The sequence below is a fragment of the Anser cygnoides genome, chromosome 1 (assembly GCF_040182565.1).
Source record: "Anser cygnoides isolate HZ-2024a breed goose chromosome 1, Taihu_goose_T2T_genome, whole genome shotgun sequence".
Taxonomy (NCBI): domain Eukaryota; kingdom Metazoa; phylum Chordata; class Aves; order Anseriformes; family Anatidae; genus Anser; species Anser cygnoides.
In genome coordinates, this window is record NC_089873.1 from 46588505 (window position 1) to 46615193 (window position 26689).

Consider the following 26689-nt stretch of genomic DNA (forward strand, 5'->3'; position numbering starts at 1 on the left):
TTAGTATTTTATTTTTGTCCCAGAAAACATATCCCAGTGTCTTTCTTATCTGTATTTTCTATATTATGCCAATGACATTTGACATTATAATAGCCCTATGTGTTAAAGATCGGATGTCACAAAGACTCCATTTTAGGTTATGCAACAACCATTCTGGAATAGAATGTTTAAGCCTCTTATAAAACATGATCAGCGGATTGGCTTTGCTCGGTTGTACATATTGCAATAGCTAATTTCACACTAATCAACCTTATTTAATATGTTAATCCACTTAAAAGAAATAAAGAAAATGAATATTAGATTGATGTAATCTAAACAGGTGCTAGTTTTTTTGCTCTGCATAACATCATTTCTCATTTGCGCAATCTATCGTTTCTAACTTATTTTTTTTTCATATTTATTTTTCAGATGTCTTTCCTAGTTTTTGTTTTTGATAACAAAATTGATATTACACTGATGGAAAGAGAGAGTGTTAGCACTTTAAAGAGGCTAGGTAACATACAGATAAACTGTGTTAACATTCTAGAGAAGACATTAAGTGCACCTCTGTTTTGAAACTATGCTACTCTAGAGAACAGACTTGAATTGTTTAATATTTTATGTTATGGATAAGAAGGGTTTTTATGACTATTTTGAATTCCTTTTTACTGAGGTTCCTTTCAATTACTTTATATCTTGCAAAGACATACTGTTGTAGGCATCAGATAGTCTCCATCTTGCTCACTGTCTGTTTAGGGCTAAAGAGTCTTGAGTAATTGAGGAAGTACACTACCAGAAAGCACAAGTGTTATCTATATGTTGTCTGTATGTTATAGACTCTTGATAGAATTTAACAGCCTTAATATCACAGTGTTTGTATTTTGGAATTTAGTTGCTGAAGCTGCACTCTTTTACTGTTCTGAGTTTAGCTTAATTTTTTGTTAGGTTGTCGGAAAGAGTTGGATATTGTTGCTGCTGTTATGGCATGAAGATATGAAAGCTTTGAACTGAGAAAATGGCAAACTGCCTGGAGAGTTGAGCTAATACCACGTGGATATAAACAGAAAAACGTGAGATGATTAGGCATGTTACATCCTTATATGTCACAATAGCTATTGATGGATTTCACTGATGCAGAGATTAAGACTCTACTATATATAGGGTGATTTGTGAATCTCTTTTGCAAATCTCAGCGTAAACTGAAAATGAGGTATAGAATGGCCTTTTAGAATCTAGGGGGAAAAGGAATCTTATTTTTTTTTCCTGTTGTTTGGTGGAATTACTCTATGTTTGAGGAAAAACAGATTGGAAAGGCAACATACTAAAGGCATACCAGATAGAGAGTTCTGTTCTGTGTGTCCTAGAGCCAGAACAAAGAATCTAATCCCAGGTTGGCTTCTAGGATGAACAACGCTTAATTCTGGAATGAGGTCATGATTCTAAGAGCATCCATAACTCAAAAAATGTTGAAATATATAGTTAGATTTCCCGATGCTCCTTCAAGTGTCAAAAATTCAGGAATTTTTATTACATATGACCAAGTGGCAGTAACTGTTCCAAGAAGCATAATTAATCATTTAGATTTTTAAAAATCTGCTTTTATAGCAAATATTGACTTTGCCTGTCCATGATAAGAATAAGTTTAAAGTTGCAAACTCCATGAATCTATGATGAATGTGAATACTATGTTGGCCATCCAAAAATGTATTCTGGAAAAGCTCTCTATAGCTCTTCTTCCTGAAAGCTCACAGACATTTGAATGAAGAAAAAAGAAAAGTTAAAGGAATATATCTTCTAACAAAATATGTCATCATATCTGTGTTCTTGAGAGAAAGAGAAATGTGACTTTGTTTCAGTTTGTTTCTGCTTTGAGAAATATTATGCTGATGTGGGTATTTTAGATCTCAATTCCTTTTCACAAAAGAAAAAATTTGGAGTGGTCTGTCTCAGAACACATTCAGTTTTTCCAAAGAAAATACTGGTAGTATGTACTACATTTCAGTGTTCATAGATGTATTCATGTAAGTATATCTTACAATCATGAGATATGCAGGGGCTTTTAAAACCTTTCAGAAGATCCATTTCCATTGCTGTGGTTACAGAAAGAAAATAATTGTTTATATAATTTCACTAAGGAGCAGTTGTCTGGGAAGAGTTTTTACTTCTAATTGGAGTTCAATATATGTGTAAATATATACTGAAAAATATACAGTCAAGTATGTCTTATTGCTTTTCTCTCTCTATTGTATAGGCTAATATTACCTGATACAGCGGAGCCCTTGTTGATCTTGACAAATGTAGAGATCTTACACAAAGCCTATAGGTCTGATTCATAACAAACATGTAGAACTCTTCTAACTTGTATATGTAGGGAGCCCAAATCCATGAAACATAGCATGTGGAGTTTCTCTCCATGGGAGCAGCTAATCTGATGCACTGATCTTCAGCATTAGCTGTATGGCATCCCTGCAGATTGCTCAGATCGCATAAGAGCATACCTGAAGATATCATCAACAACAATTTAAAAACATGGCTCAGATTGCTTAAACATCAATGATTCCACTTATTAAAGGTATTGCCTGCTGATCTAGCTTTGGAGTAGGTATTTTCATAATTTAGTTAATAGCTGTTCCCACAGTGTTCTTGTGCAGGATGATGCAGAATGAGAGTTAACATTTTTTCCTATCTGGATAAGTGGATTCTTAAGGACAGAACTCTGGAATGGATCCAAGGATCTGTCTGACTCATCAATGCCAAGCTGGAGATACCAAGGTTCGCTATGAACTAAGCAAAACCCCAGTTTGTCCCTGTAGACAACTGGAATACAGAGGAACCCTGCTGTCATAACTGATGAAAGCTTTCTCCCTTTCAACAACTCAAGGCAAATTGGTCTTGACTGTTAGGATAAGGCAAAGCTTACGAACATTAGTCAGGAACATATTGCTCTCTGAATATAGCCACAGTATTATGCAGTATATCCAGGCAGTGTACTTCGAGATGAATATTCCATAAAGAATGATGAAGCCTTGCTGGTTAGAAAAAGGTCAAATGCAAAGCAACCTCATATATGACAGATTCCTTTAATAAAGAATGACTAATTTGTCGACTGTTCCTTTGCATGACATCATCAAAAAGACAAAGTGTTTCTCCTTTATAAAAAATCAGATAATATGCAAAAAGATAACGGTTACACTGATACAACTATTAACTCTATCAAAATAACATAACATACCTTTAAATGAAACTGATTACCAATTCAAGTAAACTGAATTCCAGTTCAGTGAAGCTAGGCTGTGTGAATTTTGTTTGGGTTTAGTACTGCATGAACTACTCTAGTGGAAGACTGAGTACTCGTCAACATTTTTTATTTTTCTTCCAGCTAGACTCTTTACCAAACAAAGTGTGTGTCAATATGCATGTATGTACACACACACACAGGCTGCCTGATCTGCAGACTCCCAGAACGCATTTCCTAGTGGCCGAAGTCTGCTATGCACCTACTTTTTGGCTAAGTAGTTTGACCTTTGCTAGCAATCACACAATCCTGCACACATGAACTCCCTACAGTTGCAAGCTCTGTGGATGCATGGGCCTTCAGACCTATGGTCCCATTCAACTTGCTGACTCCCAGACACGTGGGTCCTTCAACCATGCAACTGTGTCTGACCCAGTTGCTGGCAGCTGGACTTTCATACGCACACAGGCACAGAATAGAGTCCCTCATCCAGGAAAACAGGAATGGAATTTAATAAGGTTGGGTGCAGGACATGGCCAGACAATTGTACTGACCAGACAACTATCTACGTGTGACTGGCCCTTTTTATTCCCTTATCACTCTATTTTCCTACACTTGTTCCTCCCCAAATCACCTAAATCCATCCATTTCCATGCCTTTGGTTCCTCCCCAAACAATCCCATAGGACATATTGTGCAATCCCATAATGTGTCCCTACTCCTGGGCAGTAACTGCCCTTAGTCTGAAAGTTGCTCCAGCATGGCCTTATCTTGATGGCTATCACCCCTGGACAATGGGGGTAGACTCTTGCAGGACAGCCCTGGGAGAGGCCCCAACAGGCTATCACTTACTCTGAGTCCATAATTTGGGTTCTTACCTGCCATTGTGCCTCTGTGCTTTGCTGGCTCAGTCAGCAAAGTCATGGCCTGATGGCTCTCCTGTGATGAGCTTGGGAGTAGGTGGAGTGGGGTATTATTTGGCGTCCCTCACCTGACACAGTCTCTGTGTTCCTTTGCGGATGTGCAGATGAGCTTTTTATCATTAACACTCACATGTATGATACTTTGTATAATTACTGTCATCTATCACAGTACTGTGCTGGCCTCTTCTTTGGCCAATCTGTATGTCCTCATATGCAGGTTCTACAATGTCTTGCCTAAGAAGATCCTTTACAGTTGCTCGTTAGGTCCTAACTGTGTCAAAATATGCTTTTATAAGACCATATCTACTTCCCTCAATTGTAATTCTTCTGTTGCCCTAAGATTATTCAAATGATAAAGCACGGCAGTGTCACACTGACTGTCCAAGACTCATGGCTAAGGGTATTTTGGATGTTGAGGACTTTTGTGTCTCTTTGTATGTGTCTGGGATTCTGCCTCTCCTCAGGCACACACACTTTTGTCATTTATAATTGGCCTTCTCTCAGCTCATTCCATGGGAGAAAGTGTGGATGGCCAATGGGATTCCTGACTGTACTAGCCTTGTACCAATCAGAAATATAGTTAGCAATAGCAAGAATGGTAATGGGCAAGTATACTAGGTTTTCTATTTGAAATTCAGGTTATTTGTATATTTCTAAATACTGCCACCTTACTCCAAATTTTAGTCTGGGTATATGTGGCCTGTTAAGTTTGTCAGTGTTCATTTAGCAGTGGTATTTGGCAAAACTTGAAAAACAATAATTACAAATAAGGTACTATTTCTTGAGTCTTAGATTGCTGGATATGATGCTTTTGTTCTATATGATTTGTTTTAATTACTCTTTTTTCTTTCATGCATATGTTATTACTTTAACTGCTGATCTTGCTTTTTTCAGGTTTTGAAAAAGATCATCATCTAACCAACTGTTGTTATAGCTCTCCATGGAGGAAAGAAGCATGATCCATGGAAGATAAATATGTCAGTAGTGCTAAATTCATAATTTTTTTCCCTCTTTTTGTACTGCTTGATAATCATCTTTGTGGAACTACTACTGTACATATAATTCTTTTGACAGACTTTCAAAACCAAATTCTGAACTCAAGCACAGTGTATATAGCAGGAATGCTCTGTAAAGATGAACAGTATTAGGTTGTTATTGGTGCGTGCCTTAGATAGGGTAGAATGACTCTAATTTATCTTTACTTGTCAGCTCCCAGTTAACATCCAAAAGGAGTTGTATATACACTGGAGGCTTCTACAACAGATGGAAGAAACCCTTCTCTGCCATTCAGAGAGACATAGAGTCACAAATAGACGCTACTGAAGCATCCCAGCATTATTTTTTGTGAATGTCTGTATATCTCCATAATGAGAAATCAAATGGCTTTCTAAATGCTCCCTTCTTAGCTTATCTCTACTTGCTCTTCAGGTTTCCATGTTGAAGTGTATAACTCCTTGGTAGGAAAGGAGTGGAGATACTTGAACAGAATCTTTGTATCTTACCCATTTGCTGCATGGTGGAATTTCCTTTACTTCTGGAAATCATTGCCAAAGAAAGGTGGAGGCTGGATTTGCCTTATATTACTGTCTGCATGCCATTCCAATCATAATTTAATATTACTATGAAATTTATGGAATGTAGGCCATACCTGTATATCTTGTACAGGTAAACATCTTGTAAGACGCCTGGCCTTTCACTGAAATAAGGTTTGTTGGATTAACTTGGCCATATACCTATAAAGAGGAAGGACAACCTAGAGTTTCTTTGTCATCCTTTCTGTCTTGATCACAGTCAATATACGCTTGCAGTAAAATTCAGGCACGATATCCATCTATTTAGAACACTTCAAGGTAGAGGTGCCTAGGTATATGGATTCACAGTTCCTAAATGGGTAGATAGATTTTCACGTAAGCTATTGAAGGAGGAAGTCATTTATTGGACATAACTTCACCTCATTATCACACCACTGTGGTGGATTGAGACCTGCTTGTACAGGAGCCACTCCAGGTATGATTCTTAACCCATCTAATTACTTATGATAGTCAATAGAAATAGGATATCCAACCTCTATGATATTTAATATCATACTAATATGTAAATGTGTTACAAAATGTAATAGAACTCATCATAGTTAGAAACAGGTAGATGTGCTGAAAAGAACGAAGCTGTTGGAGGGACTGAGAAAGATGTGAGGAGCAACTGAGGGAACTAGGGTTGTTTAGTTTGGAGTAAAGGAGTCTGAGGGGAGACCTCATCACTGTCTACAACTACTTGAAAGGTGGTTGTAGAGAGGAGGGTGTTGGTCTCTTTTCTTAGGTGACGAGTGATAGGACTCAAGGAAATGGTCTTAAGTGGCACCAGGGGAGCTTTAGATTGGATATTAGGAAGAATTTCTTCACACAGAGGGTGTTCAAACATTGGAACAGGCTGCCCAGGGGAGTGGTGATGGAGTCCCCATTAGTGGAAATATTTAAGAGACACGTGGATGTGGCACTAAGGGACATGGTTTAGTGGCGGGACTCATTAGGTCAGGTTGACAGTTGGACTTGAAGGTCTTTGTCAACTTAAATGATTCTATGGTACTAAATAGAAATCACATCAATTGAACAGAATCAGTATGGAAATAACATGGTTCAGTGAAGTTCCATGTTTTTCCAGGCTTAAACTATTTATGGCCCAAACTGTAAATAGATCAAAGTTAAAGAAAACAAATGCAATAATTTGTTTCAGAGCTTCAACTTGAATAACATACTTGATCCCATAAATTATTTGACCACAAATTTTTGCTTTATTTTTTACACTGACACAACTAGACATCAGTAATCAAAACAAGATAAGCACATGCACACATTCAAAAATGAAATGTGTTTGAGATGCATTTCACAGTGAAACAATCAGAATTATATATAATAAACTTAAAAAAAAAAAAAGAAAAAAAGAAAAAAGTTAATTGAGTGGATAGTCTCTCTGCCCTTTCCATTCTGAAATATTAAGAGAGAGAGATTCAGAGGGTTTATGAAATACAGTTGTTGGAGGTTTCCTTCTAATATACCAAGCAATAAGTAAATTCTGACCTGGTCTGAAGTGTGGTTACTCTTAATCCCTACCCAGGAAGAAATCACACTATTCCTTGTTACGTTATTAGGAATATAGCTCCCTTTCATCCTGACTTTCACAGTTATCCTTCCTCTATGTGCAAGAAACATTACCTCTCCATGTGTATTTTAATTGTGTTCCAACAAATTTGATTTGACACTTTCACAGAAATTGTAGCTACTCAATTGTACTGACTTCTCATGTACTACAATATGCCTAAAAGAAAAATTCTCTGTACTGAAGGAATAGAGATTACTACTTTGCCAGGCTTTCAGCTTTATTTTGGGTTTCTTATCATGAGTATGACTTTTTTTTTTTTTTTTCCAAAATAATTGTTCTACTTATGGCAGAATTTCATTTCTATAATGATTTTTTTTAAAATGAAAGCCATAAATTAAGAACTACTTCAGTTTACATTTCAAAAGTAAATTTTGAACAATTTCTTATAAAAGTTAAATTAGTGTTTCAAAGAATGGTTCACCCAGTCTCTTTTTATTTAGTTAATAATATTAATTTTAAATGAGTAGAAATAAGTAAAAGTTATTTTCAAACTATTTTTTTATTTTCTCATTTTGATTATTTTCATTTTGATCTTTTTAACTCTCAGTTCATACATGCAAAAGCAGTTTTCAATACTGAAAATATCTAAGATGTTCAAGATATCATCTATTGTTGTCAGTTTACACCAATAATTGTGCTTGCCCATAAATAATCCTAGAATGCATTTGGGAGGTTGGTTTTGGCTCTGCTTCTGACTACCTTATTGTATTTATTATGCTTTAAAGTGTGAATTTCTAAAAGGGGTTTTGCTCAGTGTCACTAAAGCCAATTGGTAATTTGAAAGCCAAAGTAATTTGAAAGTGTACTTCAAAGACAGCAAAGCAGTGTAAACAATAGTTAAAACCATACAAGAAAAGAACACATATTCTTTATACAGGCTAATATACCTTATATTACACTGGATCCCATCAAAGAAGAATCTGTGGGAAGAAAAAAATATTACATTTACTAAAAAGAAGCACTTCTGTGTTTGATAAATAACATTATTACTTTAAAGAGGTTAGAGCAACATGGTTGTCAATTTGATTTATTTGTGCATACAGTAGAGAATGGGAAGTATTTTGCTGTGATTCATAGCAAGTAAAAATGCAATTATGTCTGAATAACTGATGATATATATAATATTGTGTAAAAAATTTGCATTTTCAGAATTGCTCTTTAAATTGTCCATATATATTGAATAAGCTCAGTTTACATGACTGAAAATATATCTGAATGTAGGCAGAGCAATAATTAGTACAGGAACCTGGCTATATGCTCTTTTGGCAATGTATATCTTTTGGCAATGTATTTATGTCAGATTATGCAACAATAGACATGTAAATTTTGGAAGATTTTGACTCAGAGTAACACAAATACCTATATATATATGCATATATATAATTCCATGTTTATTCTATGGAACACATGAAAAATAAGGAATCTGGACTTACATGAGCTGCTTGGTGTTTACCACTGATATCAATGGGAACAGGGTGAAGCTTAGTATTTCCCGTCACTAGAACTGACCTGGAAAGATGAGATTCACTACTTCTGTAGTTGTGAAGAAGCAGTGGGTCTCTGGGAACAGCTTCAAAAGATATTGAAAACCTGGGAAGGGTGGGGAGAGGAATGGAAGGGGCAAGGTCTAGGCCTGTGCTAGGCTTCTCTCAGCCCTCATGAATTAGACCTCAAAATATGCAGGCTTGAACACTGCGCTCTGTCATTTTTCTCTGGAGGAACTGATTCCATCCAGGCAGTGTCATCCTCTTCCTTGCCACATCATTTCAGAGAAGAAAGAAATGGGAGAGTGTTATCACTTGGTTGTCAGATAAACTTTAAGTGAAACCAATGGGTCGACAGACACTGATGTCATCGGACAGCTCTCTTCAGCTTTTAAAGAAAGACTTATAATTTTACCACAATATTTTCCTTTGGTCTTGGTAGAACAATCATATAAAGACAATCATATGTTCTAGTACTGTTGTTAGGGAATGTGACTATGTTCTGAAGTTTAAGTGAATTAACTTTTCCTTTCTTTTGTGTTCATATGTGTGTAACAACAAGTACTTCACAACTATTTTTTTTCCATATAGCAAAAAGCATGGCAAAGAGCATTGCAAAAAAACAAATCAATCAACCGTCTTTTTCTTAAGTAGTCTGTCATTTTCATATCACTTTTGAAATGCAATTTTTTGTATGCAATTATCTTCAGCTTGTAAAAAAGAAAAAATAATTTTCTTACTAAGTAAATAGTATTTCAAATTAATATTTGACATCAGTTCAAAAGGTCAATATTCTTTGTCCACAGTGAGAACAAACTGTAATTAGAAGGCCTTTTTGCTTTTGGCAATGCAGTTGAAGTAGCATAACATAGTTTCTTTGAGCCTCACTCCAGCAAGTTATAATGGAAGAAAAATCATTGATGATCATGTTTTAATTCAGAGTTCTAACTCATCATTCACAGAAAACTGATTGTTTGTTTGTTGCTACACACACACACAAAAATGTTTTGATTAATTTCTTAAAATTAATTAAGAATTTTAGATTTTCATAATTTGTGATATAGGTAGGAAAAAAAATCCCTAACTTACTAAGTACATAAAATGAAGAAGCTTGCTTGTTGGCTGCATCAGAGAAATAGTAGAAACATATTTTTCAGAACATTCTATATTAATGGAAATCTAAAGAACAGTTAATCTCCTGTCACTGAACATGTTTTCTGGAGGTTGAATTTTAATTTTTTTTGTTCCAGGTTCTCCTTAGTGTTGGTTTCACAGTAACTATTTAAGTGTCTTAATACACAGATATATTGATATGTTTGATAATTCATCATGTATTATATGTATGATGCCAAAGAAGGGGTCTTTAGGCTTCCTCTCTTTCTCCAACCCACATTTCTTTAAAGTCAGATGGTTTCTACAGAGCTGATATACCACTATACTTTTGTCCTGCTATATTCTGATTACATGAGAAGATATTTAAATGAACCATTCACCACATCTGGTAGTTTTGGGGGGTAAGAATTTCTATTTATGAACTGTCCAATTTGAATTTGATTGTCAGTAATTAAAGCATAAATATCTACTGTATTTACTGAACTTGCATTCATTTTGTAGGAAATAATGTTGCAACACTACAGCAATGCAAGATCTCCTAGGAGGGGATTCCTGCACAAGGGAAGAGATGCCTGCAGCTGAGTCCTGCTCATGTCTCCTGATTCCTTTAGTTTGATAACCAAGTTCTGATTTTGAACATGTGTTTCTGGGAGGTGAAAGTGATTAGTCTCTCCATCCTGTCTCATCTCTCTGCATCATCAGCATTTACTCACTCTCCTTTGTATCCCAAGCTGGGTGTCCTGTAAAGCTTCATATAGATACATTTATATAGTGCCAGTTTTGAAAAAAAATCCTGTATAGTTTCAGTATTGAAAAATGTTTCCTAAAACCATAGTGAGGAAGAAAAACAACACATTAAAGCATGCCTGAATTAAACGAGAAAATTAGGGCAGAAAAGAACTGTTTTTTGTTTTGTTTTGTTTTGTTTTAAGAAGGGCCAAATGCATCATGAATAATATATGAACTGCATTTTGAGAAAACAATCAGGAAACAAATATTAAAAACTCCAAACCAAAGCAAGCAAGCAAGCAAAACCAAGTAAATTAGTATTCTGATTGTTTATACATTTATTTTAACATTTAAAGTATGACTTTCTATACCACTTTGTATTTTCTGATTCTTTCTTCTCTGAACTGGTACAAATCAAAGGAAGAAAGTAGGATCCAATGCATAAGAAAATAACTAATAACGTATTATGCAAAACTATAAAAGAGGTTATAAAATATCAATAGATAGGGATTTCTTTCCTTCCAGTATATGAGGTCTACCTGTCTTTGCCATATAAATAACATCTGTCTATTATGGAAGACCTATCATTTCAAGGACTCATTTTTTTCTATTTCAAGAAATTAAAAAAAAAATAATTGGAAAAAATTACAGTGTCTTTTACAGCTGGAAGTTGCCATCACTAGAAAAGAACATCTATATACTTCTGAGAAGGTTAAAAAAAAACAACGCCTTTTTTTTTTTCTTTGTGCTCAAAGAAATGTTTTAGTCCTGTTTTTCCAAGAAGTGAAATTGCAGGGAGAGGTGAGGTACCCAGAATTATGTAGAATTACATTCACTTAGTAGAATTACAGAACACAGTTTATCACACAAATAATTCTGTGTGCATGTAGTATTTATGGGAAAACAACTGTTGCAATTTATGAGCTATTTAATCATGATACTTAGTAATGAAGTAGGGATCATTCTGTGAAACAAGCATTCCATCAGTAATAAAACACAGATTCAGTAGTACAGAATTTAAAAAAAGCATGTCATAGCACGTCATTTTATTGATGTAGATCATGAAAAATGACAACATGAAAAAAAATCTTTTTCCTTATTAGCTTCAGATTATTTTCTTTAAACTGCAGCATTTAATTCTAAAGTATGAAGTAATAGGAATATATTGCTTGCCAATGACTGGTTAACAGTATATTACAAGCTGAGGAAAACAGACTATAATTCAAGATTTATAATCATGTATCCTGGAAGTTGTAATACTAATGATTGAAAACTCTGTTACTAAATGAAAAATAGGTATAAAATTGCTTCCACAAATGATACTGTCAACTTAAAATTTAGTCAGTTAGAAAAAAGAAATGCAGGTACTCAATCTGCTTCTGGTATCCAATTTCTATATATTTTTTTTTTTGGTAGATTAGCAGTCACATTTTCTTCTTTGAAACAAAATACCTCCTATATTGTTTTGTGAGCAGTCCATAATAGGTTGGGAAATGGGGCATACAATAAAGCTAACTGTAAAAAAGTGTTGTAAAATATGGAAAGATAACAAAAATAAAACACTGTTCATTAATTTATTTAATATGTATAATTTATGTCAAAACATAACTGTCAAAATGGGAAATAAAATATCAGACCAAACAAAGTATTAATTTAGTGTCCCTTGAAAGAATATGATTGGTTCTCACTAGTCTTATCTTTGTATGAATCTAGACTAACTGGCCCAAAGTCAATTAATACATACTCATGAAAAAAATAGTGCAAAATCAGATTATAACCTCAGAGTAATAACCACAGTAATACTGGGAGAACAGATCTAATTGAAATGACAGAATAGTTATTAGTCTTTGAGAACTGCCCTACATTTAGTTCATGACTTCTATAACGATGAATATGTAAAATAAATTTTATAAATAAATTATATTGATATCAACATGACGTTTGCTATTTTAAGGTCTTTCTAAAATAATTTGTCTCTTATAAAGTCTAATCACACTTGTTGCAGTAGTCTTTAGATGAGTTATACATAGAATTTCTGATATTTCTTTACTTGCCAAAAAAAAAAAACAACAACCAGCACCACAACAACAACAAAACCCAAACCTTTAAATTGTGCTTTATTTGCAGCATCTGGCGTGGACCAAATATAAACTGCACAGACAGTTCAGGTTATACTGCTTTACATCATGCAGCTTTAAATGGACACAAGTAAGTACCTCATGTTTAGTTCTTATGTAGAATTATATTTAACTCTGTACTTTGATATATGTAGCATAGCACTGAAATTTTCATTGAAAAGTGGGAAATTCAGACTTACTATATCCTCTTGGTGATAAGATTATTTAAGTAATATAAGAATTTTTGACCCCATCATTGATATCACCATGTAGTAATTACAAATGGGAAATGCATTTCAGAAGTTATTGATTCTATACCAGGTCTTCCAAATTCTTACTTGTTTTTGATTTGTTTCTTATCATTTCTGCTAGTGGTGGCTCTAGTGTTTTTCAGCTAGGGGGAAAATGCAACAGAAAATGTAGTATACTTGTGTGTGTGGACGTACACATATATAGTATATATAGTACAATGGATGTTTAAGGAAACGATACTGTGAAAAAAATATATACGTTATTCATTGTCAAAGTAAAACTAGTTTGAAACAACACTTGGTAGTTTTGCACTTGAAGACAGAAAAAAACTGTCCATCACCTTGTATGGGACTCTGTAGTTTTTACCATTACCATATGCATTCTTCTACAGGCCTGGGGAAAACCTGCAATATCCCCACTGGGTGCTACTGCACAGGCATACCGATGCAGGTGAACTCTTTAAGTAATTTAAGTATCAGTTTGAAACAAAACAAAACAAAACAAACAAACAAACAAACAAAAACCACAACAGCTGTGGAAACTTGCTACATATTCTGGTTTTACACCTTGAAATTTGTTGCGTGTAGCTCCTGTTATTACAAGTTGACCCTTATTCCATGTTACCTCCATTGTATTATGCTGACAACTGCATGTTATTAAGACAAACCAAGAAAGAAAGATTTTCAAGGTCTATAACGTTCCAGTGGGATGGACCTCACTATCACCAAGGTAAGAGCTGCCCTATTTAATGCAGTCCAGCTGTCCTGTTTGTAAACCGAGGTTGTTAACACTGTCTGAATTTTCACTTAAGGAAATTTTGACATAAGGCTTTAGATTATTCCGCTGTGGGAGATAAGGAACTGGTCAAAACACAACTGAAATTGAGAGTGATTTTCAGTAACTGTAAAGTGATTTTGGACTGTCTGTAAGATAACATGAATCTTTAAGTTCATTTAGTTCATTTATTTCACAATTTTTGCATTCTTGCTTAAAAAAAAAAACACACAACAAAAACAACAACAAAAACACCTTTAGGATAGTATTTAATTATATTCTAGAGACCTGCATATTTTCTGCAGACCAGATTAATGTTTTGGTGAAAATATGATATACTATTTCTGAATAAATAAATAATGTTAAAATACTATTAAACTAGATATTATATATTTTCCAAAATTTCAATTCTGTAGCAAGATTTAGAATCACCCATCAGCATATTTTAACTCCCTGGAATTAGTTCTAAGTTTAATATGAAATATTAAACTCTGTCATTATTAAAAAAGGGAAAATTAATTTTCTCTTGTTTATGGATTGTTTCCCCTGCAATTGCATATTTCTGATTGTCAAAAGCCAAAGCCCTAGCTTGCAAAATTTTCTCATTTTTTAAACAAACTAGAACTGTTTTTATGATATTTAATACTGAGTATAAACCAATAGTTACCCAGCAAAGTAAAAATATTGTGGTATAAAGCTGAATTTATTGCATATTTCAAGTGAATCCTACCAATATAAACAATGAAATTCTGAAGCATTCAAAAGCCAAATTGTATTTTCAGTCACAATGTTGGCCAAACTTCTGCTGAAGTCTGAAAGAACTTCAAGATGTGGACTTGTGTACAGCAGTAGATAAAACTGCAGTTTTTGGAAAGATCATAATGGTCACTGGATGCTATAATCCCTTACCCTCATAGCAGGGTAAGGAGCACTTCCTGAAACCATATTTATAGTTTGGTATATTAAAGTAAATTGAAATACATTATGATGTATTTCATGATAAATCATGATGGTTCAGGACCTCCTGTCCAGCTCATCATACTGACCCCCCTACAATGGTAGCATTGTCAGCAACAGAATTGGACAGACACCTTGTATCTCTAATTTCATTAGTCATCACAGATAACAAATAGCTCTACTCTCTGTTTCAGAATAGAAACTTCATATTCAAAATCAATAGTGGGTACAATATTTTGACTGGAGCCTTCCTGAATAAGAAAGGTTCTTCTTCTGGGGTTTTAATTTTTCACTCTTTACACTAAGATGAACTTCATCTATTTCAGAGTTTTTCATCAAAAGTGAGAGCATAAGACTCAGTGACCTAAGCAGCTATTTGTGGCTGGGACACTTGGACACCAGGCTCCAAGTGCCTGTTTGATCATTGTACGCAATGAATTCCCTCCTCATTGGTTATTCTGGGATGGTTCTCTTTCCTATTGAAGCTACTCTGCTTTATATAGGTAATTAAATCATATCTGGGGCAGGGATTTGAATCTCAGTCTCCCCTAAGTAATTTTACTTAGCCCAGTAATTGTACTGGGCTAAGGACTCTCAGTATTTTGCTCTCTCAAACTTAGATCAGAAAGTTCCTATGGAGCACCGAAAAAGACCCACCCTAGAAAAGTGTGATAGGTCAGGGCATTCCTGAAGGTTGAAGAATGTGTAATATTTTGTAACTTGACAACAGGGGACTGAAGTCTAAGTTTTCACATTCCAAGTAAGTGTCCAATATTCAATCAACTCTGCTGGGGCACAGCTTATCATATTTTTACTGTATTTGACTTGAAATTCTCTTCCAGATCCAGGAAGCTTTTTCTGGTAAAAATGTGTACATGTTTATGCGTTTCTTTAAACCAATTAGATATTGTGGATCAGAATTACATGACTGAAGAAAATTCTGAACTACTTCTTCTCCCAATTGTTTCTGTACATCGACATCTATAAATTGTGGAGCATTGTTTTGTTTGTTTTGTGTTTGTTTTTCCCCAAAGTATTTCAATTTCAGTTTCTTTTGATTTGTGTCCCTTTCAAACTACTTTGTAGCTCTAACCTGCATTAGACTACCTACTAGACTACCTACTAGACTACCTACTGCAAGACCAACTATTGTGATGTGAGAAGGCTTTCAAACCTTATTTGCACTAAGAAGTCTCTCTGAGGAGTCACTTTTCTGGAACTTTCCATGTAGCAAAAGTCTTTCTTAGTGGAGCTACTCTTTCTTAGCTGTTTTCATGCTATTCGACCTTACCAGGGAGAAGCAAAATTCAGTTTAAAGTCTCCCTCAAGGCTTAGATGAGATGACTCCAATATCTCTATGACTTCTTTTGGAGACAATTGGGGTTTCCTTTTGACCTGTATATATTCACTCTTCTTTGCCACATTTTATCCACAATAGGCAATTAAATAAGGTTCCATCAAGGTTGGGAGAACAACTGTCTTGGGATTTACCTTCATGTATTACTACAATCTTCATTTGTAGTCAAGTGTTTCATTTATAGTCATAACATAGGCTGCACATTTTGGCTATATTTTCCTGTCTATTTAATATTTAGAAATGATTGGTCTTCATTTTTATAACTGTTTTACTTCAATAACCTTTTTTTTTTTTTTTCTGTTATTCAGGGTAAAAATTTTGGTAATATGTATGTTCATGTAAAACTTAACAAAATAAGCTTCCCATCAATTTTTAGATTTACTTCCTGTTTTCCAGGGATATAGTTCTCAAATTACTTCAGTATGAAGCATCAACTAATGTGGCAGATAATAAAGGTTATTTTCCTATTCACTTGGCTGCCTGGAGAGGAGATGTAGACATTGTGAAGATTCTCATCCATCATGGGCCATCACACTCCAGAGTGAATGAACAGGTGAAGTGATTAAAAATATTTGTGTACATCATCAGAATAGAGCCGCACATACTCTTTAGGTCTGGGAAATTTATAGCCAAATTGAAAAAAATAATAATAATCTGTTTTCCATCATTCCAGTAATTCCTTCTCCAAGACTAAGATCTTCCAAAATATGCATACCAGATTCTAGTTGGACACTGACCTAAAAATACTAGATTTAAAGAGTATGAAAAATCTTTCTGCTTTTTTCCGAAAAATCACATGAAGACATACTATACCTAATGCATTGGAAATATTAATGTAAATTTGCATTAATGCTACCTTTTTTTTTTTTTACTTTATTAGATATCAAATTCACAAAAAAACTTTGTGATAAGATTAATATTGTTGGTATTTTTTGAGTGCACTGTAAATGTACTGATATGCAGAGATAAATGACAAACCACATGAACTACGTGTGTTCATATGTGTGTACATATACACACATATCCAAAAAGAAATGGATTAATTTGCCTGGCATGTACAGCAGAAAAGACATATAAATATTAGGAAAAATGATGAGAGTATTAATGTGGGTAAGGGCAGGATAAATACATTGCATTCTGTTGTCAAGCATATGGCACACCTTCTGTTTTCATTCTGTATACACTTATAAGGTCTATTTGTAGGATTAATATTCAGAAATAGGAGATCTGATGCCATCTATAATCAGCTGAACTGCTTGAGGACTGGAGGTGGACTTTTAAATATGAGTACTAACCATAAGTTATTGAATTTCACAGTGTAATCAAAAGGTTATCAGAATACAAAGGTGGGAGTCAGCTCCAGATTCAGATCTACCTCTTAGTGTTTACATGTCCTGTTTGTGTACTGTTATATTCCAGAGAGGTCTAGTCAGTGTAATCAGAGGAGTCAACAGGGTTATTCTGGTGACTAAAGTAAAGGCAGGATTAATTTGCCCTAACACAGAAATCCAGTACCTTCTAAGACCTTGCAGCAGCTGAGATGTCTGCAGAGGTTGGAAGGTACGGTGGCAGAGGAAGCTCACAATTTCCATGTCCCTGTGGAGTGGCTGCTGGACTCCAGGTAGGATATCCTAGAGCATCTCAAATAGCAAAGTACAATCTGACAAATGAAAGGCACCCACAGTGTCTAAATTAATGTGTCAGGAAAGCAAACTGAAAGAAAGAAAAATATTGAGGACCTAAATATCAAACCAAATCAATGGGAGATGCCATCCCTTGAATAATCTATTTGATATGTGAGGTTATACACTTAGCCATTGGAATCCATACAATAATTATGATTTGAATATGAAGTATTAGTGGAGGAAATAAAGGAATATAAACTAATAAAATCCACTGATGTGACAGACTTCTGGGAAATCTTATAATATTATAAGACTTCTGGGAAATCCTGGCTCATCCAAGAAAAAGTACAAGAAACAAAACTTGTCATTCTGTGGTTTGATTTGTAGATTAGTAGTTTCTGTGAGCTCCTAATTCTCATCAGGTGTTGCATGCAGGATGGAGCCTGTTGAATTACAGGATTATCATTTGTCAATGTGAAGGTTTTCTTCTATTTTATTTCTGTGGCAAACTAGAAATAAGCAACTTTCTGGTTGCATGTTATCCATTTGCTTGAAGAAATTCCTTATGTTCTACTGACAGAAACCTGGAAGCTATGCAGGAACTTCAGAGAGAGGGATGCTGAAAAACATTTCATTAAGATCAGAAAGAGAAATGTAAATTCAAACCTGTTTCTTCCCAATCCCCCACACATCCAAATTTTTACAATATTTTTGAGCTTGATTATGTGTGGGGTCCAGTTTCTCTGGTTTGATTACTGGAGCAAATAAGCAGAGATATACCTGGTTCTATACTCCATAGACTGAAGAAAGGTCTGGTGTTCAGATCCCCTGCTGATTGTCCATTTTACTCAAAAATTTCATAATGGAAAATGTGTGAGCAATTCTTACAGGAATTGGACCCTTAAAGAAGTCTCAATCATATTAAACTTTGAAGTTAAACTCACCCATACACAGTTCTAACTTTATAAATCCCCTGGTGTTCTGCTCCAGACAATGGCTAGCTTTAGCAGTGGACCACTTTGCTAGCACCTAGACGTTACCCTGCTAGATAGCACTCCACACAGGAGAATATTATCCACATCACAGAATGAGGGGAATGCCATATTCATATGAAGCCAACTCCACCCATACATCTTCAAGTAACACCAGAGTGTCATCCTCATCTGAATACGTGTGTTTTGCATTCTTGAGTCTGTATGTTTCTAAAGTTTTTGCTTATTTGCTAATAGGGTCAATAAGGCATGTAAGCTTCTCACAGCAGCCATAGCAGTTCTTAAATCTGTGCAGCTGAAGCACAGTTTATAAAAACATCCTTCCCTTCCCTTCCCTTCCCTTCCCTTCCCTTCCCTTCCCTTCCCTTCCCTTCCCTTCCCTTCCCTTCCCTTCCCTTCCCTTCCCTTCCCTTCCCTTCCCTTCCCTTCCCTTCCCTTCCCTTCCCTTCCCTTCCCTTCCCTTCCCTTCCCTTCCCTTCCCTTCCCTTCCCTTCCCTTCCCTTCCCTTCCCTTCCCTTCCCTTCCCTTCCCTTCCCTTCCCTTCCCTTCCCTTCCCTTCCCTTCCCTTCCCTTCCCTTCCCTTCCCTTCCCTTCCCTTCCCTTCCCTTCCCTTCCCTTCCCTTCCCTTCCCTTCCCTTCCCTTCCCTTCCCTTCCCTTCCCTTCCCTTCCCTTCCCTTCCCTTCCCTTCCCTTCCCTTCCCTTCCCTTCCCTTCCCTTCCCTTCCCTTCCCTTCCCTTCCCTTCCCTTCCCTTCCCTCCTTTCCCCTTCCCCTTCCCCTCCCCTCCCCTCCCCTCCCCTCCCCTCCCCTCCCCTCCCCTCCCCTCCCCTTCCCCCTCCCCTCCCCTCCCCTCCCCTCCTCTCCCCTCCTTTCCCCTCCTTTCCCCTTCCCCTTCCCCTTCCCCTTCCCCTTCCCCTTCCCCTTGGGATAAGGACAACCATTTTATCCTGATACTTTCCTGATACTTTTCACTACAGCAAATAATGTATTCAAGTCAGACTTTATTGCTATTATTATTTTTTGTGAGGATCAGATTAAGAATTTATGTGCTTTCAGCTTAAGGAAATAAATTTATTCATTAAAAAAACAAACTGTTGCAGTTAATATATAGTACGTCTTTGCTTTTAATTTTTTTATTAAAATTCCATGTGAAATAAATACTTCTAAACACTTAAATGAGAGTAAGATTGAATAACTCAACAAAGAAGTAAATGAGAAGCTTATGATGCATAAATGTATATTAAATTTATTAATGGATTTAATATGGTATACTGTAAATTAATTGAACTGCTCTCTACACATTTATAATGCAGTTAACTAATATCATAGGATCATATCCAGCATCTAAAGCTCTGAATGCCCCCTACTGTTCCTCTCACATAAAGTTAAGAAAAAAAAAAAAAAAGTAAAGAGTCTTACAGTTAAATGATAATTATTTCATGGGGGTGGTGGAATGTAGGCTGGTAATTCTACATATAGACGATAGTTATAGCATAACAAATATGCAAGAATAATTCCAAAACTGTTTAATACAACAATCTTAGTTGACACATGTAAACCAAATGATGTATGTTTTAAATTTCAAAATGTGGTGAAATGACAAATAATGTCTCAAGCTTCATCGATGAAGACCTGAAAATAGGTAAATTATGGAGTGTATGAAGATTAAGGAGGTAGTAAGAGATCAAAATTTGTCAGTAAATGAATACCAAATGTAATAAAAATGTGTGCTGTTAAGACTCCAACTACTTACATGTTTGCTTATGTAAAGACATCTTGGTAGTACAAACATTTATTTTGGCAACTCTTATCACAAAATTAATGTAACTGATAAGAAATCCTATTATACACAAAAGTTAATAATAACAGTTACATATAGCTCAATATGCAGTGTTCAATATAAACATAGGAAAGAATGAACATAATCTCATGCAAAAAATGAATCACATCAGGAAGAAATATAAAGTTCAAAATATATTTTAAATATATATTGGGAAAATGTGAATACTAAAACATTTACAAGAAAAAATATGAATGCTTGTGAAATTTCTAGGTGGTGTTCTCTGTTTTGTGAATATTCCTCTTTTTCTTTCTGAACATAGCACATATTTTACTTACATTTACATATTTAATGCACTGTGGATTTTTTCAGTGTGTCAAATTGTAATAGTCATAAAGAACACTCAGATTTCCTTAATGCTGTTTGACATTTCTTCTGAAACGTGAAGGAAAAGAGTACAGGATGCATTAATAATATTTAAATCACAGAATGGCTTGGGTTGGAAGTGACCTTAAAGATCATCTAGTTCCACCCCCCCTGCCATGGGCAATGATGCCACCCACTAGATCAGGGCCTCATCCAACCTGATCTTGAACACCTCCAGGGATGGGGCATCCACAGCTTCTCTGGGCAACCCGTGCCAGTGCCTCACCACCCTCTGAGTGATGAACTTCCTCCTAACACTCAATCTGAATCTCCTGTCTTTTAGTTTAAAACCATCCCCCCTTGTTCTATCATTGTTTGCCTGAGCAAAAAGTCACTCTCCATCTTTTTTATAAGTCCTGTTTAAGTATTGAAAAGCCTTCTCTTCTTCAGGCTGAACACCCCCAGTTCTCTCAGCTTTTCTTTGTAGGAGAGGTGCTCTAGCCCTCTGATCAACTTCATGACCTTCCTCTGGACCCACTCTAACAGATCCACATCCTTCTTGTGCTGGGGGCCTCAGATCTGGATGCAGCACTCCAAGTGGGGCCTCACAAGGGCAGAGAGAGGGGGACAATCATCTCCCTTGACCTGCTGGCCACACATCTGTTGATGCGGCCCAGGATTCAGTTGGCCTTCTGGGCTGCAAGTGCACGCTGCTGGCTGATGTCGAGCTTTTTGTCCACCAGAACCCCCAAGTCCTCTGCTGGGCTACTCTCAGTGCGTTCTTCTCCCAGTCTGTACTCATGTCTGGGATTGCAGCAACCCAGGTGCAGCACCTTGCCCTTGGACTTGTTGAACCTCATTAGGTTCACATGGGCCCACTTTTCTAGCTTGTCCAGGTCCCTTTCTATGGCATGCCTTCTTTCTGTTGTATCAACCGCACCAATCAGCTTGGTGTCATCTGCAAACTTGCTGACAATACACTTGATCCCATTGTCTATGTTGATAAAGATATTAGACTACAACGGTCCCAAGACAGATCTCTGAGGGACACCACTTGTCACTGGCCTCCACCTGGACAAAGAGCCATTGGCTATCACTTGCTGGGTGTGACCTGCAAGCCAATTCCTTATCCATTGAATGGTCCACCCTTCAAATCCATATCGGTCAAATTTGGAGATCAGGATGTCATGTGGGACCATGTCAAAGGCCTTTCAGAAGTCCAGGTGGATGACTTCGGTTGGTTTTCCCTTTTCAACTGATGCAGTCACACCATGATAGAAGGCCACCAGATTCGTCAGGCATGATTTGCCCTTGGTGAAGCCATTCTGGCTGTCTTGGATCACCTCTTTTTCTTGCATGTACCTTGACATTGCTTCGAGGAGGATCTGTTCTGTGATCTTTCTAGGCACAGAGGTGAGGCTCAGCAGTCTGTAGTTCCCTGGCTCCTCCTTTCTACTCTATATAAATATGGAAGTGGTGTTTCCCCTTTTCCAGTCACCAGGGACTTCACCTGATTGCCAGGACTTTTCAAATATAACGTAGTGTGGCTTGGCAACTCCATCAGCCAGCTATTTCAGGACCCTGGGAAGTATGGCATCAGACCCCACAGACTTGTACCAGTTCAGTTTCATCAGGTGGTCTTGAACTTGCTCTTTGCTTACAGTGGGAGGAACTTCGCTGCCCCAGCCCACAACTACAGGTTCAGGAAAATGAAAGACACGGAAAGCCAGACTGCCAGTAAAGACTGAGGCAAAGAAGTTGTTGAGTACCTCAGCCTTCTCCATGTCTGTCATTACCAGTTCTCCCTCCTTGTATTTCAGAGGGGGTACGCTCTCCTTAGCCTTTCTTTTCTGGTCAATGTACCTATAGAATCCCTTGTTATTCTTTGCATCCCTTGCCAAGCTCAGTTCCGTCTGTAAATGCCTAACATCTATATATTTACTGACTTGCCCAAAACATCAGGATAAAATATAGGCATCGCATGCTTTTCTTAATGACACATCAGTGACTTCCAGAAATATAAATTCAGTTCCAAAGGTACCTGAAAAAAAGCGATCATTTTCATGTTCTACATTTGATATTTTTTCCCCAATTTAAATTGGAGAATATGCACATGAACTCTGGAATTTCCCTTGCAACTATTATTATACTTGTTTTAGATTTTTTTTTTTAAGTTCAGATGCAATTGAACTGATTTGATCCATTTGCAGCAATAAATTTGAAGAAGACTTTTGTTTAAAATAATCAACTAAATTACACAGTAACTTTAAACATTTTATTTTTTTAATAATAAAAATATTTTTTTTATTAAGTAAAGGCATATTTCCATAGAAATTCAATTAGAAATTATGCCAACAACTTTTATGAGAATTATCTTTTTCAAAAAGTCTATCTAGATCCAAGTATTCTCCAAATTATTCTTATCCATATAAGAACAATATAGATTCAATTTTTTTCGTAATTTATCTTTTAATAAAGATGTTCATTTGAACATGTTTATTAGGAATTAGAATACAGAGGCTTAAACTGCACTGAGAAAGGAAAAGTAGTAATGGATCTGAGTATCATGCAGTAAAGAATTTCTGTATCTCTGTACTATTCTTTTTTTTTGGTAGATTTAAAGAGAAGTGTAAAGAAATGTAGTAGTACTACAGGGAGAGGGAAATGTCCAAGTCTAACTAGGTTATATATGGGTATTTCTCCTCTTAAAACTGATATCTAGTTTAAGTAAAATACTTGTCATTATATTACATTTCTGTTGTAAACAACTGTAAACCATCTGATTTTCAAATTAGATAGGTCCAGTACTGACATATGGTAAGAAGGATGCCATTAGTTATTTTTCCACATAAACTGTATAAATCTGTGTACCATGTAAAAACTGTTTCATTCCTCAAAGGGAATGGACAATGACGTCACAATGTTGTTCCCAAGAGCTTTTGTCATTCTTGGCTCTGTTTAGAGTTGCTGTTGTAAAATCACTCAACCCTTGACCTAGACATCCAGGAAAGCACTTTAATTCCCATTGTAATTGGTTACAATGACATGCTACTTGTTGAATTAAGCAGGCAAACTTTTTTTTTTTTTTTAAAAATTAACATATAGTGGTGGAACTTCTCAGGCAAACAGCCTACCTGCTATAATAGATGAAGACAGACCATTCTGAGATCATTTCTTTTTCTATCTTGAATATATTATTTCTATATTTTTTCTCTATGTAATTATTTAATCATTGAAGCCTTATTTTTGTATCATTTTATCTCTATTAGACTATTGAGCAAATTTCCTTATACATACAGATTTTTTCAAACTTTCCCAGTGCTCCATCCTATGTAACTTAAATTCTTCTTTCATAATGGAGGCAGTACCACAAAAGTTTTCCAAAAAAAAAAAGTCTTGCTTGATAACTACATGGGGTTATGTGACAAAGAAATGGCTTGGTGATTTAGGGAAGTCTGCCTTTTAAAGTTCATCGTCAAAATGTTCAGATAATAAAGATGTTGAGCATTCTCTGGAAAGGTCTGTAAAATCACTATCTGATAGTTATTATTGCTTGTACAATACTTGCATGGACTTCAAAAGCTTTAAAATGTGCTTGGCAAAAATAAGGAACTACAGAACTGTGCAATCAAAGTCTTGCATATGCCTATTGTTTTTTACTGGCTTTACGAGGACCTATATAATATTCATAGGAGACATTCATTTCCTGGATATCTCCTGTACCTTTCCACTATCAGACAGGCAATCTATAATAATTTTGTGTACAATGGATTTGCTAATCTGTCCTCTAATTAATAGACCTTAAAATACGATCTAGATTTTGTGGTGGCATGCATTCTTAGCTCAATTATGTAATACAGCCAGCAATACTGACCAGACACAATGTTTTGAAGGCACTATTCAATTTTGGAGCAACAGAAGTCTAAGTTCTGGTTGTATATGGAAGAGAACAGATTCAGAGAAAGGCTAGAAAATGCCAAGACCATGCCCATGAAGAGACCCATGTAAGCGATGAATTATAAGGTACCTTCTTTAGTTCTGAAAGAGGCCCTTTGGGCTATAGGAATAAATATTTGGTTAAAATATTATTATGAATATTAAGGACTTCTGTTTTGTTCTATTTTTCATAATAATGGTCTATTTTTCTTACATTGGTCTTACATTTTGTATCTCTTAGTTTGCTCTGATCCTCAGGTCTCTGCTTTTTGTCTTAACAGCTGTTCTGTAGTTTCTAACATGAAATCAATATCTGAAATTTCGAACAGAATTCTAGTCTATTTCTTCAGTACTATGTGCAGTATTTAGTCTTTGGATACCAGATTTGAAGATCTAATCACATAATGTTAACTTGCATGCAGACTCATTTTCATATCAGGTTATTTGCTCACTCTAATGAGTGTTAACTCACAAACTTTCTGTACTTGAGGAACAACTGTTTATGTTTGGGCTTGAAAATGTAGGCAATAGTACTAAATTATCATGAAATTCTTCAGGAATAATTTTTCATGTCTTCCAAATTTTTTATTTTTATTTTTTAAATAATAAGCTATTTCAGAGATACAAGGACAAAAAGTACCTTAAAGGTTACACCTGATTTAGAATTGTCTGAAAAGTTTAGACAAGTCAGAAGGAACATCATTTTTGCGACCAAAGAAATCACATAACAGCAGCTTTTAAACTAGCAACGTTTCTTATCATCATATGTCAGGGTACTTTATTTTTTGTTTTGCTTTGTTTTATTTTGTTTGTTTTAATTCTTACTGTGTGTCTTCTATAAACAAATGCCTTAAGGAGGAAATTCATAACACTTACTGAGACATCGCTGTTAATATACTCTTATAATCCCCTCCATCTTAGGGGTCTCCCTGGTAATGCTGAACCTACTCTATCTATCAGTAGGCACTTGCTCCTTTCCTGAATTTGAAGATGGCAGGCTCTGTCAAAACCTACTTAAAAACTCTGTCCTCTCTCCTCAGGAAAAATGTTTGTTTCCAAGGTGATTTATTTCATGTAAACACAACTAAATTGTTAAAGCGGATAAAATTAAAATTTTAGCGGATGGTTAAACAAGTTGTAATTCTTTTTTTGAAAGTTAAAAATTATTCTGCCTTTTATTCCTGAATTGAGTTCATTAATTTATATCTTAAGGAGGGAAGAATGTCATACTGTTAAGTTTTAATTAGGTAGTACCTTTCAGTTCTGATAACAATAAATGCAATGCAATGGCTGCATACATGCAGGTAATTCAAATGCTATGTTTGTCCAGGTTGGATTCTTCTATTTTATTTCTTTGTTACCTAATTCATTTTGATTTTGAATCAGTTTGACATTTCATTAACTGAAATGTAGATTTACTTTGGCAAATGTGAAGAACAAACCATACAAAAACGTTCAACAATGTTCATTTGAAAATAATTACATTTTGTTCAAATTTACAGATGGTCTTATGCTCCATGCTGTTTTAAAACATCCTTTTTTGTAAATATGCCCTTGAATGAAAATTCATCTGGATATTCTCTATTTAGAGGGAGAAAATTTCAGTTTACTGAGCAGCAGCATTAATTTGGACCAATTGGTTTCTATGTCTATATCTGATGCTGAAATTGGCCAGTCACCATTTTTTGAGAAAATGACCACAGCCAAGTTAAATCTTACGTCTCTGAAATTTTAATGAGAATATTTTTATAATATAATATTGGCATAAGATTCCAAATAATTTACATATTATTCAGAAACGCTTGAAAAGAAATCAAACATAAGCAGATATTGAAGAGATAGATATATTTGTTTGGCAATTATATACTAAATGTGTATTTCACTATTTACCTCTCAGAATGTGGAGGTAGTTATAC

General features: G+C 35.5%; 1 protein-coding gene across 7 annotated transcripts in view; it reads left to right on the forward strand.

Annotated features, from left to right (window-relative positions):
- Positions 1-26689, forward strand: part of ANKS1B (ankyrin repeat and sterile alpha motif domain containing 1B) — a 441289-nt gene that overhangs the window by 37962 nt on the left and 376638 nt on the right. For 5 of the 7 annotated variants that reach the window (XM_048061064.2, XM_066994511.1, XM_048061063.2 and 2 more), the window contains exons 2-3: positions 12746-12826; positions 16472-16628. In XM_048061064.2, coding sequence (XP_047917021.1) covers positions 12746-12826; positions 16472-16628 — 238 coding nt within the window. Of the gene's footprint in view, positions 1-5125; positions 10543-12745; positions 12827-13648; positions 13717-16471; positions 16629-26689 lie in introns of those variants that run through there. The other 2 variants (XM_048061065.2, XM_048061068.2) reach the window with 2 other exon arrangements.